General features: G+C 42.9%; 1 protein-coding gene across 3 annotated transcripts in view; it reads left to right on the forward strand.

Annotated features, from left to right (window-relative positions):
* Positions 1-13,787, forward strand: part of LEF1 (lymphoid enhancer binding factor 1) — a 113,434-nt gene extending 99,647 nt beyond the window's left edge. For 2 of the 3 annotated variants that reach the window (XM_079153577.1, XM_079153578.1), the window contains exon 12: positions 12,566-12,704. Coding sequence is in view for 1 of the 3 variants with exons in the window: in XM_079153576.1 (XP_079009702.1) it covers positions 12,566-12,645 (80 nt within the window). In the remaining 2 variants the exon portion in view is untranslated. Of the gene's footprint in view, positions 1-12,565 lie in introns of all 3 variants that reach the window. The other variant, XM_079153576.1, reaches the window with a different exon arrangement.
* The last annotated feature ends 3,792 nt before the right edge of the window (positions 13,788-17,579 follow it).

Here is a 17,579-nt window from a genome sequence, read left to right on the forward strand (position 1 = left end):
GAGCCCTGTGCTCTGTCCATAGTTATTAGCAGTTCCCCAGATAGATGGAAGGCTCTAGCTGCCCCCATGCTCCCTCCATGCTTGGAAAGGTCTGTCCCTCTACCAAGGAGTGGTAGAGAATCTTAGGAGATCATCAGTCTGCCGAACATTTGGCTCTTGGCTAAACCAGGTGGATTTGCCTAAGCTTTTAGAACTTAATCTTGGTACTGACATTTTAAGCAACTTTCCTCACAGAAACCTCCCAGCAGAGATTTCAGTACCAAATAGATCTATGTTTCAAATCAGCTGACTGTGCAGGCCATCTATTTCAGCTTTTAACTCTTTGTTTTCCTCATCTGTAAAATGGGAATAATGCTATTCCCACCCTCAGTGGTTGATGTGTGGTGTGTTCCTCTTCTTTGCTCACACTTGGTGCCCAACAGCGTTTCTTCCTCCTCCCAGACCAAAGTCAATGGCCTTTTCCTGAGAAACTCTTTTGATCTTTGTTCTGGTTCTTCAGGTTTCTCAGATTCCCATCACATTAGCTTAATATCACAACCCTTCTAATCTACCCTCACTGTGCAAAACTCTCCTGAGTTAGCCAACTTTTCTCCTAGTAAAAAGGCTTATCTCTTCACATGGGTGACCATACGACATAATCAAAAAATAATATAATCACAAATGATGTCCACATTTAATTTACCTTAGCAGCTATTGGTCGGGGTCCTTCTGCTGAGCTGACCTGGCTTAGGCTCTTAGGAGAGCAGATACCTTTACCACAGCCCTGCTCTGGGCGCTCTTCACCTCAGCAGGAGTCACCCGAGTAAAAAGCACACACTTTGGTTTTTTGTTGTTGTCGTTGTCCAGGTCATCACTGACCTCTTACTCCTTTCCGTGTCTTGCCTGTACACGGAAGACCCACAGCCATACAGTGTGCCAAGAACTGCCGCTATGTGATGTACCCCATGTTCTTTTTGCACCAGAATCTTTAAAGCCAACCATTTCTATTACAAATCATGCAAAAAAGTATTTCAGGGTTGGGGAGATAGCTCAGTTGGTAGAGTGCTTGCCTTGCAAACATGAGGCCCTGGGTTCGATCCCCAGCACCGCCAAAAAAAAAAAAAGAACCTTATTTAAGGCTGGGGATGTAGCTCAGTTGGTTGAGTGCTTGCCTCACAAGCACATGGCCCTGGGTTCAAATCCCCAGTATTGCAAAACAAAACAAAACAAAACAAAACAAAAAAAGCATTTCAGTCCCTGAGAGTTTTGTACTTGATTTGGTATTCTTCATAAATAGCATTGTTTATTTTGATGCAAAAGCTTCAGCTGAGTCTATCCTACATCCCGTGTGTGTGTGTGTTACTAGCATTGAACCCAGTGGTGCTCTACCACTGAGCTACATCCCTACCCCTTTTTATTTTAGATATTGGAGTTTCTCCAAGTTTCCCAGGCTGGCCTCAAACTTGGATCCTCCTGCCTCAACATCCCTGGTAGCTGGCGTTACAGTCGGGGACCACTGCCCCCTGGCTCACATACGTCTTCTTGTAATAGCTATAGCTGTCAGAAGCGATCATAGCTGTCAGTGCGCTTGTCACTTATTTTTTCTAAAGGTTAAGGTGTCCTCTACGCCAAAAAAAAAAAAAAAAAAAAAAAAAGCAAAAGCCCCATCCCCCAAAGCGTTCTCATCAAGCCTGCAGCCACTGGGCAAGGCTTCAGTTATTGGCCTCCCTTCATCAGACATCTAGTGTTCCCTCCCTCCCCTTCCCGGGTCCTTGTCCCCACACCATCCTGTTGTAGAGAGCAGGACTGGCAGTCATTTGGTAAGAGGGATGAATCAGAGAGGAGCTCAGATTTGCATTTAGAAAGATTTCAGTAAATTGGAAATGATGATATTCCTGTTGTTCCCCTGCCCCTTTCTTTGTTTTAGGAATTCAGAAGCTTTTCCACGTGTTTAGTGTCTGGCTTGTTTAGTCACCATTCAGCATTGGCTGAGTACCTAGTAAATGCCAAGTAGAATCATAAGCCCTGGAAATGCAGTATTGGATGAGTCAAAGAGGGCTCTGCACCTGCTGTGCTTACTGCATTACTGTGAGGGTAGTTTATAAAAAATAAATGGGGAAATTTTAAGTGGTATAAGAAGAATAAAATAGGGTATGACCTGGAGGTCTGCTTTACGTTGGTCAGGAAAGGCTCCTTTGAGGAGGGATCACCTGGAAAATGACCATGGTTATCTCTGAAAAATGAATGGGCATTCTCTTCTGGAACAGCAGGGCAAAAAACTGAAAGACAAGGGCAACAGAGTGTCCTGCGATGGGCAGTGTAGATGGGAGTGAGGCCCTCAGCCCTCAGGTTGGTGTTCTTTGGGCATGAGTGAGAGTGTGAGATCCCAGCAGCTGCTCCCTCAAGTCCCACTGCCTGTTATGATTTAAGGGGATGCAGGTCTCCCGGTTCGCTAATTTGTGGTCATCACTGTGAGTGGTTCTGTATAACCTTCGAGCATCTGTGGCCTTGACAATGGCTTAGACATGGTGAGGTTGTTCACTCCCTGTACAGATCATCTCCTGTGCCCCTTCTCCTCCAGAGTGGCTCCCTGGTGTCTTGGGGGCTCGGGAGCTTTGGTTAGTTTGGAGGCTCGATTTCCACTGATGTGGTGATATTGCACCCTGTTGCCAGACTACAGTACCTCTAGTGCTGACTTCACCTTAGAAATAAGCCAGGGACAGAGAAAATGGTGGATCAGAACAAGTCTTATGAAGAGTAAGGTGAATCTCACACAGCTGGTTTTCAGTTCTGAGGGGAAAATAGCAAGTGGCAGTGAAGCTGAGGGAGCCCAGAGCCCAGCAGGGAGGAGATGGTGTTGAGAGGGTGCACAGCAAAACTTAACTCTATCTTTGTGTCCTTGAAGAAAATTCGTATTAAATGAGAAAGATCTTTGAAACTTAGACCTTGGTATATATAGCTCAAATGCTAAAAAAGCAAAACAAACAAACAAACAAACAAAAAAAAAACTCTAAAAAGTTGGGTCTCTACACCTTAAAGATGGGTTTCATCTAATACTGTCATGTTTCTGGGGGAAATGCTGTTGCCATTGCCTCATGCGGCCCGATGTGGAATGTGGCCTGTCAAGCAGATCCTCACACACCTGAGCTTGGTTCCTATCTCCCTGTTTCTACTTTGTTGCCCTAGAAGAATAGTCACTCTAGTGAGGTCAGGTGGAAACAAATTCCCATCTGCCCAACCTCAACACTGGGGAAACCTATTGGATAATGGAGATGGGCTGTGTAAATATCACTCCTCGGGTGATGTAGATGATCCCCAAGCTGTGGGATCTTTTGAACCAGATTCATCCTTTCAGAATTTTGGACTAACTTGTCATTCATGGGATGCTGGGAGTCCAGGGCCTCAAGGAATGAGACTGCATATGCTCCACTATGTCTCTTGGAAGTTGGTGTCACAGAAGCCATTTGTTTGTTAGCTCTGCAGACAGCCATTGAGGGCCTCCTGCAAGTCAGGAACTGTGTTGCGGGGCTGGGAACGTAGCTTAGGGGTAAAGTGCCTGCCTAGTGTGTGCAAGTCCCTGGGTTCCATCTCCAGCACTACAAGAAAAAAACAGAAAAAACCTGCATTAGGCAGGGGAGTAGCGGCTGAGTCAGTGAGACCCTGCCCTGCCTGGGGAGCCGCCAGTTCTTAAAAGATACAGACACATGAATGGGCACTGTAGAATGATCCTATTCATTACCCTATGAATGAGTTTTATATAGCACCTCATATAAAAATAAAGAGAAGAAGTACATAAGTCAGTGAGATCAAGAAAGGCTCCACGGAGCAGATGGCACTGGGCTGTGAGGTTAGGGAGGGATTCTTGGGTTCAAGAGCACAGTCATTGAGTTGCTGTGATTTTTTAGTGTGTTGGTACATGTTTGATTTGGAATATATAGTATCTCAAGAGGGTGTCTGAGGCCAGAGATGATTATCAAGTACTCAACTTCCATTTTTTCCTGACTTAATCAATTGAAGAACTAGAATTTTTGAAACATTGAGAAAAAGTATCACTCAAGTTTACTAGTTGAAAAACAACTTTCTAAATCACTTTATCTCACAATCATATAAATTGAAAAGATATTTTCAGATACTTTGTATTACCTTTGATTATGTAATATTGAAAAGTTTGTTTAAAAGTGGAAAGAAGCTACTTTTGGAAGACAGAAAAATCCTCTGGTTAAACGCACAGAGGCACACAGACACACCTTCATGCTGTGTTTTTTGGCTTTGGCATAATCTTTATCTTTGTAGACATGTTAAACTAAATGAAGAACTACAGCATGTTTTTTCCTAAGTAAAAAATTCTGCCTTTTTTGCCCTGGGGCTGAGACATGTGGGAGAGCTAATTGCTAAGTACAGTATAGAATACAGTAGGTAATTGTGCCATGCTTGGATTTACATCTTTTAAAAAATTGCTGTAGCTTCCATTTGATGATGGTGTTTGAGAATCTGAAAAGGTAGTTAGGATTTGGGAACTTGGGGCTCCTGGGTTCAGTGAAGCCTCCCACAGAGCCATCCAGTTGCAGAGTAGAGACAGAGACATCTGTACTGGTGGAAAGACTAACCAGGATCCTGCCCTGGGACCCTGAGACCTAGTCCTGTGCCCTGAGAGAGCAAATATTTCCAGTGGTCTTATTGAGAAAAATGCTTATTTCCTATAAGTTCTGAGGCTCACCCTTGTAAGTTTGACACTTTTTCCTAATCTTTGCTCTGAATTCTGCTCAAGTGTGACAAGTATGAATGTCATAGCCCACCCCAGGTATCAATCAGCTTCTGCATATCTGCTTCTGGGTTGGCATCTTTAGCTAGAAAACAAAGCTAAGCTTCTTAAAAACAGTAAAATTTGAAAGGAAGCTAGAGGTACCTAGAGAAATCTTAAGGCTTGTCCCAACTAGAAAGCGAACAAATGACATCCTGTGTTCCATTCTGCTTCTTGTAACACACTTAGGGAATACCTGATGTGGAATTGTTACTAAACAAGCAGAAGATCTCAGGGGTTAAGAACTTCTGGGAAGGGAGCCTAAGTCTGAGGTGGGTGGCTGTCAGGTTAGGGAGAGCCAGGTGTGGCATGCAGCAGCGGCAGCTCCCATGGGGCATAGTTGACACTCATAGGAAAACGCCTGCCCTGTTCAGCAATGTCCTTAAGTAGAGGCCTGGCCACAGGGCACCTCTGCCTGCCACTTTGCCACAGTGGTTAGACGCTGCCTGACTGCGGGTGTGTTGCCTTGGATGGAATTGCCAGCTCACTCTGCCTAAGAGATGAAGGTCTCCATAGCCCAGGGGGCTCCCTAATGGCTCCTTCCCTGGGGAGGTTCCAGGCTACTTGCATCTTCCTTACTACACTTGTGCTTATAAATCCCTGTATACCTGCCACAGATGAGTAGAAGCTTATAGAGAATCCACAAGGCCATGCCACTTGATTAAATGTGCCCTAGAAAATTTGGACGTCTGACAGGTAAGGTCAGACTTGGGTCACATTGTCTTAAAAAGAGGTGGCAGCATAACAATACAGCACAGCTAGACTAAATTATGTGCAGGCTGTACCTTTTCCAGTTCTGGTGGTTTGTTGAGAATGCCATAGGTGCACTCTTAGGATGAAGCCTTTGCATGGAAAGTTCAACCAGACCTCTGCTGATCTGACCAATGATGGATTCCAAATATGTGTCTGTGGGTGGGGCAAAACTTGAACTGGCCACATGCCGAGCACCATGCTGAATCTGTGAGGTGGATGTGTTGTGGCCTCTCACCACCTCAGGAGTCCTTCATCTTTATTCAGCACTCATTGTTGGAGCATTATTCTCCTTGCATCTCTTTTGGACACTGTGTAGTTGCCCTGTGATGAATGCATCTATACCAGAGATGTACACACTTTTTCCCTTGTCATTATTGCCAAAATAATACAGTGTAACTATTTTCATACTATTTACATAGTATTAGGTATTAAAAGCATCTAAAAAAGATTTCAAGTATATATGAGGATATTGCATTGGCTGTGTGCAAACATTATAAGCCATTTTTATTTGTGGGACTTGAGCATCTGTGGGTTTTATCTCTGTGGTGGGTCCTAGAACCCATCCACCAATGGAAGCCAAGGGGTAACTGTACCAGAAACCACCCACAGTAGCTTAAGAAGATGAAGTATTGATTTTAGGGATAGAGAACACCTTGTGGACAAGGACAATAGTACAGTTGGGCTAGGGAGAGACTTGGAAAGCTGTTCCTGTCCTTGACAGCTGCCTGTCTCTGAAAGTGACTTTCTCAGTTCTCGGAGCTGCACATCCAGAGTTCCCACACTTCCGTGTCGTTATATCAACACCGCTTGGGGAATCAGTATCAATACCTCTTTGGGGGAGGAGGACTCTTTCAAATTTCACAGAAGGGATTCTCATTTACCTGATTGGGTCAAACTTGTAACCCAGTCCAGAATCAGCTCGTCAGAAGAAAGGTCATATCATACAAAATGGCTCTTGGGCCTCACTACTTCAACTGTGGGTATGTTGGGGTTGGGAAAACTTAGAGGGAACCTGGGCAGCTCCCAGCATGTGTCTTCAATGGCTCATTGATAACTGATGGTTGGGGTCTGTCAGATTAGCAACAAGGCAGTTACATCTGAACAGTTGTGTGTTAATGAAGGAATTGAGGGAGGACATATATAGTGGTGAAAGTTTCTTTTTTTAAAATGTCTGCTGCAATTTCTGTCAATTCTTTTTCTCTCCTTAACGATCAAGTGTGGTTCAGTTGTCTTGGGAAAGCAGAAATAGGGAAACAGACCCTCAGCCAACAAGGCAAATCAGGTGCCATTAAAAACCATACCATAGGAAGAGGAAAGTACAGGAGGCACGAAGACCCCCTTGAGATTCAGGATATTCATATTATTCAGAACTCCCTGAAACTGAATTAAGATCAATGTATTAAAATAGGTTATAGAATAAAAAAAAATTCTGACAAATTTTGTTCAGTAAAATATTTTTATTGCTGAGCCAACTGCAACTCTGGGGCAATGATCCCCTACTGGATCAAAACATGGTTGTTGTTTTTTTTTTTTAAACATGGAATTTTTAAAAAAAGTTTTTGGATGTATTAGTACTTCATATCTCATTCCACAGTGCATATAATAATCATAGTATATTCTAACAAGGAGTGTGGTCATTTACCACTATTCTAAATGACTCCAAATGATGCACAATTTTTAAAAATGGCTTTTTGTAATTTTTCTGTTTCTCTTTGCTGTCCTAGACTATTCTTCCTCCCCACAGGAATTTGTTCCCTCAGATCTGCTCTGAAGGTTTAGGCACCAGAAAATGAAGCTTAGCTTAATATGTAAATTAAACAGCATAGGGTGCACTCTAGTAAGATGGTAAAATGTGCTTTTTTGTGTGTATGAATTTTATGAGGTCATTGTGACACCTTAAGACTTCTTAGCTTCCTTTTCCTCCACTGTGTTCTCTATAACTAAAGCCACCCAGAACTTGTGGGAGCTGTAGCAGAGGAACTTCATCCCCTTTGACACAATGAAAGAAAAATTGAAAGCAGGTCGGCTGAACAAAAAGTGCTTACTTTTTTGCTTAATTCATATTTAGCCTGAAATTTTCTACATTTTTAGGTAAATATCTCCTTATCCCCTCATTACACTGAGAGACAGCTCCTTATTATTTCCATCTTATACATGAAGAAACTAGGGGTTTGTATGTCCAAGATAACCTGATGGGGCCAGGATTCCCACCTGACCCAGGACCATCTGCCTACACTATACATGCATTCCCACATGTGCGCATGCAAACACACGCAAGAAAGCAGAAATATTTTTGAAAAGAATAAAAGATAAGAGTGTTCTGATCCTATTGCCTCATTTCTAGAAAGTGAAGTTAGCATCTTTCCTGTGGGAGAACTTCCATTACATTGAGAGAAATGTGAACTGGATAAAGAATTTGGAGGTGGGTCTGCCTCATTAGTTGTCCTTTTGAAACACTTTGAGGCTTTCTTATTCAGAACTCTGCTCAAGAACATGTCTTCAGTGTCTGGTGGTGGGAGGATGTAGTAGATTTGATGTAATTGAACCCCTCCTCGCAGGATGTATGTCCTCACAGGACCAGGTGGAGCATATAATAATGGAAACCAGAAATTGCCCTGGAGTCATTATCTAACTGTCACAGGCCTGTTTCAGTGATCTTGACATGGCTGAAGTCTGATTTAACTGATCGTAATTCACTTTTGAGTAATCACAGGGAGAAAGCTGCGTAGACTTTGTCAGCCTAGCTTCCATCTGACCTGAATCCAAGGATAGGACTAATGATCCCAGCTTTTCTCCCTCCTCTGACTTCTGGGAATCTGCTTCAGAGATCTGTGGTTAGGGACTGATGGTCCTGAACATGGGGCCTAAGGACTAAATCAGCTGCAGAAGCAGAACTGTAACCTGCCTCACTAGCCGTTTTTATTCTTCCTTTTGTCAAACACTGGGTCATGTTACTGCCAAGGAGCTGAAGCTGGCTTGTATAGGTTATAGTTTGAATCTTAAAGATTTGTATTTCAAAATTTACTGATGTGTTTGGTTCTCTTTATCACCAGCTTTTGATCAGAGCATTGTATCTGGAGGTGGCTACAGTGTTCTAGATATGTATCACCTCCACTAGCATAGAGGTACTGTTGCCTAGTGATAGGATAGCTGGAGGGAAGGTAGGAGGGAGAAAAGAAGAAAATGAATGATAATTTAGCTCTAAGACATGGTGGCAAGGATCTGCCACCTGTTGGATGGGTGACTTTAGGTAAGTTATTCAGCCACATGCAGCCTTGATTTCCTTACCTGTAAATGGGCACGAACATGCAAAACCATCCTGGTGATGACATGGAAATTGTTTGTGTAAAGTCCGTGGCCCCATGCCTGGCTCATCCGCACTTAGCAGACCTTGTTTTTCTTCCCCTTCACAAGCTTCTCTTAGACAAGGCCACCTTGAAGTCAGTGGGGCAAGTGGCCCAAATGAAACCAGGAGGCCTGGAGTCTGGCCCAGCACTGCCACTCGAGGGGTCCCCTTCGGCCAATCTTTTTGACCCTATGCCTCAGTCTCCTCTACCAAAAGGACAAGGTCAGACTAGCTCTTGTCATGCTGGTTCCTGCTCTAGGAGCCTGCGCTTCCCTTCCCTCACACACACATGGCATTGTGTAACAGAGGAGTTCACGCCCTCGGATAACAGGCTTTTGTCAGTTTTCCCCAAGGCAGAAAAACAGGCCGTTGGCATGAGGTGTGTGGTGTGCTGCTGTGAGCCAATTCTTACAGTACAAATCTGTCTCTTCACCTCTCAACAAACTAATCTCTGATATTCTCTCCTGAAATTCCATGTCATAGCTAAGAACATTCTCAGGTTCCTGTTACCTGCTAATAGCAACTGGGAGTGGGATGGATACATGGAGGTGGAGGAGGGGGAAAGGTCTTTTATTCCAACTCACTTTTTTGGTTCCTCACCAATTCTGAACAAGTGAAATTATGCAATATTGTGGCAGAGGTTGCATATTGTCTCTAGAGTTCAGCTTTGCTGCCACTGCCCTGGCCTGGACAGCTTCTGCTGACCCAGTGTCCCAGGGGGTGGGGCATGCTGGGAGACTTCCTGGTCCTGCCCTCCTCTCTACCTCAGGCTTCACTGGTAGGCCGAAGACAGCCTGGGATACAGGATCCCCGGAATATGGTATGGCCAGCCACTCAGCTTTTGATGTAATTTCCCCTCTGCCCTTTCTTCACTTCTAAAAGTGAAGCCTAAAAGCTGGGGGTCTGTGCTCTTCCCCTCCTTGAAACAGGTCCACCCTTGAAATGTGTGGATTTGCCTACACTGTTCAGGCCATGCTTGGGTTCCTGGGTCCATTTGGTTAATGGGACGTCTTGCCAGGAATGGAGCCTGGTCCAAAAGCAGTGGGTTTCCAGTCAGGTTAGGGTCCTGTGTTTAACCCAGCACACTAATGGTCACATGGTGATTCCTAACGGAAGGACTCTGGGCCTTAACATACAGAGGATGGGACTTGCTGCTCCCCCTTTGAAGCTGAGCCGCAGCCAGAGGAGTAATTGATGGCTTTGATTGTGCGGACTTTGCTGGTGGGTTGGGCTGTGCCGGGGCTCGCCTGGCCCTGCCCAGCCTCCGCCACAGTCCCCCACTGAAACCTTAGATGTGGGAAGTCTCCAGTCTCCAAGCCTCATGCCTGTGGTTTCTTGAAAAGAATCTTGATTCGAGCCATTCTATACCTGTCAAACAACACTGTAAAGCCCCATTTCTCCCATCTGGAGGTAACAGAGTCCGCCATGAGGACCCTCTGTCTCAACAGAGTAACGAAGGACAAACTGCCTGTTGGACAGCAAGCACACTTCTTCACTGCTTTTTAAAGCACTGGTTCACCACTACCAAAGTGCCCCTGGAGAGAATTAGTTGATTTTTGGAGGGCAGTGGTATAAAGGCTCTCCAAAGCCAATTTTCATGAGGATTGGCAAGGTGACACTATGAGATGATGAAATAATGGGTGCAAAAATGTGAGACTGTAGGAAGAAATGACTTTCCAGGCAAGTTACATCTTGTCATTATGGCATCTGTGAGCAGCCATGTTGTCTTAATTATGTTGTCTCTTGTGCTTAGCTCAAGAGTAGGGGAAGGGAGGCATTTTTAGGTAAGACAAGGAGACAGATGAATTCTGGGTAAGTAGGAAACACCGGTGCAATAGATGGGGAGGTTTTAAGCCCTGCTTCAGAGTGGGGATTCATCAAGTCTACCTCAGAAGCATCTACCTCAGAAGCTGGACTTCTGTTAGCCTGCAGTTGAAGGTGGGGACATACCCCATGGAGGGACAGGTTGTTTCCCTCAGTGACAGGTCTTCCTGACTGAGTGGCCAATTTTCAATCACAGCAGCTTTCAGGCCCAAAGCCCAGGACTTCAAGGACATACCTTATTTGGAAACTGAATATTTTCATGTCAGAGGGAGAGGAAAACCTTCCCAGGCAGGGCAACCTGGACCAAGCCTTTGATAATCTGTGATGCAAAAAGTAGAGTGTAAATAGGAATCTGTGGGGTGCTCCTGCCGCCCATCTCAAGCTCTGCTGGAGTCCTTGGAAAGGTGGGATTCTTGGGAGTTCTTTGATCTCCTGGGTGAACAGGATAGGTAGCCCCTATTCAGTTAAAAAAAAAAAAAAAAAAGCTGTACTATGCTTTCTGACTAAATAGGCAAAGTTTAATTCTGAAGAATAGGAATTAGAATTGTCAATGAAGACTTCCTCAGTTGAGACCATTCTAACACTGTTTCCTCTCATTGAATTCATTGTTTTTGTTTGTTTCAGTAGCTACCCAGGTATACAAATAATGTCTTCACATTTCAGATCAGGCATTTTTAGGGACAGTGCTGGTAGTAACTGCAGTAACATTAGGGAAATGCTCACAGGCTTGACGTACTTTAGTTATTTACATGTCTGGTGCAAACTACTGCAAACAGCAGCCTGGGGACAGGTCCACAGCCCATCTATAAATCACCGTCCTGTGAAAGAGCCTTCCAGAGTTGTGTGCCCATTGTTAAACAAAATCAAAGCTCCAATTTATTTCTTCTCTATTTCCCTTTGCATGCAAAGCCTAAGAAGCCCACTGTTATTTAGAATTGAGAAGAAGCTTGTGCTTTTACCAAGGATACCGCCATGACAAGCAGAGAGCTGGGCTCACGTAAGGCCACCGCAGGCCCCAGGTGGAGGCACTCTGCCCTCTCCAGGCCACAGCGGCAGGGCAGAGCCATAAGGGAATGCTCTGCACTGTGGATGTTCTTTTCTTTTGCCTTCATCTCTTCTTGTTATGATGTTAAATTTTACTTTAGTGCTTTTTAATGTCTCAAATCATTAAAACCTTGGGGAGTGGCTGATTTTCTTTTTTGAAAATCATTATTACCACCGGTATCCAGCAACAGTCACTTTAAAATACTTGAGGAAGAAAAAAAAAAAAAAACTTGGTGAAGAAAAAAAAAATCAGTCCTGAGCATAGTATCATCTGAAGGAAAAGTGGAGAGGTTTATGTGCCTTGAACTGTAACTGAGTGGACACAGCACATCCAAGCTCTGTTGGGCTTGTCATTGTGGGAGTTGGTGAGACATCTGATAATCTGAGTGTGTCTTAGTCCTGCAGAGAATCAGACAATGGCTCCCCTCAGTGGACTAAAACCACCAAACGCTTGAGAAAGACAAACCTTTCCCTGGTCTGGCTTTATTGCCCACTTTCCAATTCAGGTTTGGTCCCTTCCTACTGGTGTTAAAAATGTGTTATGTAGCCATGACCCAACATATTAAATACCTCTCACATCATAGCTCTGAACATACACATACATGGAGTTAAAGTAAAATTTCAATACATTGGACTTTGTGATATATTCTGAGGGGTTTCAGCTACCATAGAGTAATCCATTTTAGCCATCATCAAAGCAACCAAATGAATTAACTAAATGCCTGCATATGCTGTATGTAGTAAAAGTTATTTACAACAGTCTCTTAAAGGCCAATGCCACATTCATATTAATAGCATTTCATTTGTTCCTTTCCGAGGTGGAAAACGAAGCTCATTCCCAACGTGCAAAGCCAAGGCAGCGACCCCAGGACCTCTTCTGGAGATGGAAGCTTGTTAAAACCCAGACTGTCTCCATGGCTTGCCCAGTCGACCCCAAAGGAGCACTGACACCAACGTTACCCTGAGGTCATTGCTAGAGACGCTGATCCATAGAGACAATCACTGCCAACTCACCTTTTTGTCTACTGCAAGAGCCAACTTCCAAAAGAAAGCATAAAAAGGTTTTTTTTTTTTTTTAGAAAAAGAAATTAAAAAGCACATGAGAATGCTAGCAGGCCCTGGTCAGCTGAGCAGCTTTTCTCCCCTCGTCTCTGAGTGCACGTCCCAGAGCATCTTGCGTCCATACCTGTACCTTTTGGCAAGGACAGTAACTTGGCTGCGTTTGCCTGCCATGCGCAACTGGAGCCAGCAACCAGCACATCCATCAGCACCCCAGTGGAGGAATTTGTGGAAGAGTTCCCTCTTTGTTTCTGTCTTAATTTTTCTTTCTCTTCCTTTCTCCTAAAGCTTTTATTTAACAGTGCAAAAAGATCAATCTTATGTTTGCTTCTTTTTTTTTAAACTTGAATTTTTAAAATTTACACCTTTTAGTTTTAATTTTCCTGTATATTTTGCTAGCTATGAGCTTTTTAAAAAATAATTCAAAGGTCGGGAAAAGTTTGAAATAAAAACAAAATGAAAAGAAGCCTCTTCTGAGACATCGTGTCCAATAAGTGGCTTCTCTGTGAATTGCCTGTAATGAATAGTGGCCTCTCTGTCCTTGTAAGGTGTTCAATAGAACTAAATAAACATAATAGCCAAATCCACTGTTGGTAGCAATTGGCAGTCCTATTTCACTCACTTTTTCTTCTGATTTTTTTTTTCTTTTTTTAAATGGTAAACCTTAACAGATACTTTCAGAAGACTGGTTTGCAGTGAATTTTCATTTCTTTCCTTTTCACTCCCTTGTTGTAAAAAGCCCAGCACTTGAATTGTTATTACTTTAAATGTTCTGTATTTGTATCTGTTTTTATTAGCCAATTAGTGGGATTTTATGCCAGTTGTTAAAATGAGCATTGATGTACCCATTTCTTTTTTTTAATAGCAAGGCACAGCCTTTGCCCCAAATTGTCATCTAACATTTGTCATTCCAGTTTGAGTTAACGTGCTGAGCATTTTTTAAAAGAAGCTTTGTAATAAAACATTTTTTTAAAAGTGTCATTTTATTAAGAATAAAGTTCCTGATGATGAGCGTTGGTAATGAACTAAATCCACAGCCAGGCGGGGAGGCTATGAACAGGAGCAGACCATGTCACAGGGTGTTGCAGGCATGGTTTCACCTGTCTTAGGCCTGCATCCTCAAGAGCATTTGTACGACTGGGGCCTCCCCTCTGTTGCTGGGTGTAGATATAAAGCAGGGTCAGCAGAAAGAAGAGTCAACTGATCTAGATGACAGTGAGTCCCTTCCTGAAGACAAGAGGGTCTCTCTTCACAACTTGTTGGTTCCCAGCCTGGGCTCCCCAAATCATGGGGTTTGCATGGTGAAAGAAAGTCTTCACCCAGCTCATCTCCCCGGGCAGTATTTTCCTAGTCTTGAGTTTGTATTCTACAATTTTACCATAAGCTTTTGTTACATTAGCGTGTAAGTTGGTATGTGAATGTAGCAAAAACTATTTTAAGTTTGAAACAGCATCTCATGATCTTCCACAGTGGTTTTCTGCGCCTTGAGCTAGTTTAGGAACCACTGATACTACTGGTCTAACTTAAATCACTTGCTGAAATTCTAGTTGTTTCCCTTTTCCACCCTTCAGTACAGCTGGGGAACAGCTGGCTACCATACTTGTAATAACCCTTCACATACTGTACTTGAACATTGCCATTAAATCACCCCTCAAATTTCTCTTCTCCGGGCTAAGTAATCCCAATTCCTTGAACCTTTCATCATAGGTCCTTTAATCATTTTCATTACTATCCTCTGGAACCTCTCCAATTCCTCTTCATTTAGTCCTAAACTTGTACTAGGAAAAAAAAAAAAGTATTATGTTCATGGGACCTACTTGTTATAAAGATTTCATATTATTAAGGGCTAGCCGGGACGTCATTTGAAAATTATCTCTCAGTTTTCTTGATGTATATGAGTAGTTAAAACAGTCTGAAGCTGCCACCATGATTTTTCTGGGAGTTAACTAGAAAATCTAAACAAAATGGTGTAGGAGGCGACACTGGAGTGTTAATTTTGGGGGGAATTAAAAAAAAAAGATTGTAGCTCTTCTGGGTCTTGGCAATAAATATCCTGTTCATCAAGGAAACTGACATTAGAATACAAACTTCTGACTCAAGACTTGACCAAAGCCCCCTCAACTCTTCTCTCCCTTGGTTTCTTGAACTTCCCTCATTTTTTTTTTTGACCCACAAAAAGCTAAATATACAATATTGAAAGAAATGGGTTTTTTGACCCTTCTGAGCCAAGTTTTTCCTTCCAAAAGCTTGGTCCTGTCCTAGTTTTCTATATTTGTTCTAGAATAATTTTCCCTAAATTCTGATGTCACTTGCACAGGGTTCATTCCTGCCCATTCTGCCAAACGTCTGCTTTCTGCCAGCAGCAGTACTGGGGAAGGAGAGTCAGAGGTCCCCCAGGAGATGTGAACCAAAAAGGGTAACTGGTGAGAGGCACTCTTCTGGCCACTACTTCCGTTTGATCTTGAAGTGATCTGGCCCCATTCCCTGCAGCAAACTCCAGAGTTGAACTGTGAGCCAGGAAGAGGATGGGTCAGCCTTTCTGGGAGCTGAGCCTTCTCTGAGGTCACAGCTGGCATGCTGGTCCTTATGAAAGGCTGTTTTCCTCCTGGTTTGAGTTTGGTTGCTAGGGTTGCTGGCAAGTACCTGTTTAGCTTGAAGGGGCCCTCCAACTGTTTGATGCATACAGCTAGCCTAAGTATAATCATTTTTTCCTATAGTTTGGTCTAAAGCAGCAACAATATGGAAACCTCCAATAAAGGCCCATAAGCTGAGATGTCTCTGTGGCTTTCCTTTTAAAGAAAAGTCATGAGAATTATGTATTGTTCTGACAGGAAAGAGCTTAAATTTCACATGACATAGCAGTTGCTTAACAAATTTCACAGTGCTTCTGCCACAAAAAGAAACTAAACATATTAGGTAATATGAAATTAATTTATGGTTAAACTTGAGAATGCAAGTGAAAACTGCTGTCCTCGCCCAGACATGGAAGCCTGGGGAGTTTTAGGTGCTGCCCTGTGAAACCTATACACATGAAAATTTTAAATGCTTTTGAATAAAAACTAACATTTGACCGCAAGTAAGCATTTTAACATGAATAAAAGGATGTGATTCTGCATGGCATTTATAAGACAAAAAATTAGATCGTTGATTTTTCTTTGCTATCATTCTGGAAGCTGCTATTCTAAACTTCTCTAATTCTCTCATGGAAAAAATTGCATTATCTTACTCTACAGCCAGGAGTAGATAAGGGAGAATGGGGGAGCAAAGGACACATCAACTATAGCTACTTAAAATGAACAGTCTTGCAGACCGAATAGCCCATCTCGTAGAGTGCCTGCCTCTCGTGCGGGAGGCCCGGGTTCCAATCCCCAGCACTCTGAGATTGTGGAAATAACAAACAAACGTAACTAAAATGAACAGTCTTAGCAAGAATCAACCTAAATAGAAATTTTATATATATTAACTAAATAATTTAGCTGAGGAATTCAAGTGAAAACCAGCTGTTTACTTCCCTTTATTGAAGAAATGATGCTAATGAGGGGCATCAACAGTGTTATAGGTCATAGCAAACTGGTACTAAAAAAAATAAATGTACTAATCCATCTTTACTGCCAATGGGCTATATTTTAATAACTGCACACTACATTTTTTAAAAAATATTATTTGTCAGACTCTTTCCTGTATTTGTTGTAACTTAGTAGCATTATTTTCTCTGAAGGGTAATTTGGACTTAACAGGATCTTTTTTATACTAGGAAGGAAAGGCCCAGGTTGTAAGTTCCTGAACTAGGCTGTGCACACTAACCTTTGGGCATACTTCCTCATTGGCTAAGTGATCACATGCAAAGTAACAAAGAGTGGTAAATGAGACCCCTGGCAGATAAGAAATGGCAAATAAATTAATTTCCCCTTGAATTGTTTTTTAATTTTTTAGAAAACCTGTTTGGGTGGGGGTTGTCCAGTGTAAAAGAATATGTCATTTTTTGTACTGCCTATAACCATAAAACATATGTGCATATTTCTTCAGTCCAGGGAAGCAGCTGGTAACCAGGACTAACTAATCTGTTTTAGACTTAAGATCAAGGAAGAACTTATACAAGGAGTACAGAATTGGGATAGTTTTGAATCATGTACACTGGTGCACATTATTTTTCTTAATCTGCAATAGCTTGAGATGTTACCAACTAGATTGTTTTTTATCTCCATTACGTGAGAGCAATTGGTAGAAAACGTATTTGCCAGTTGAAATGAGACTACTGCATACACATAGTAGATATAATCACCCATTCACACAAAAAAACCCGTTTCTCTCTGTAGTCACAGTGGAATCAGCAGATTTGACATTTTCCCCATCATTAATTTGTCTCAGAATTTGAGCTCAGTGGCATTAATGAATTCTGTTCTATAGAGATATTTTCTCCCATCAGAAAGATGTACAAAGTAACTGAAGTAAAAAACAGAGCTCCACAAATTGGCCTGATTGTTGTCACAGGTCCTAAGTCAGTTCAGCTGCCCACTGCTCAACTGGAGAAAGTAACAATGGCTTCCACGTAGAGCCAGCTGCCCTCCTGCTCAGCTCTGGAGCATGCTTCTGTGTCCCACAGTGAGGGTTGCCCAGTATTCCCAGCAGGTGCCTATAGCCCTGTCATTTGTGTGCCACATGCTGGCATCTAGCATGGGCCCTGCCTGCTGCCCTTCTCGATTTCCTGTTAGCTGGGACCACTTTCCTCTCAGCACCTGGTCCTAGAGACCTCCCCACCCTCCAGGGAGTGGC

Source organism: Sciurus vulgaris (genome assembly GCF_902686455.1).
Source record: "Sciurus vulgaris genome assembly, chromosome: 9".
In the NCBI taxonomy this organism is placed as follows: domain Eukaryota; kingdom Metazoa; phylum Chordata; class Mammalia; order Rodentia; family Sciuridae; genus Sciurus; species Sciurus vulgaris.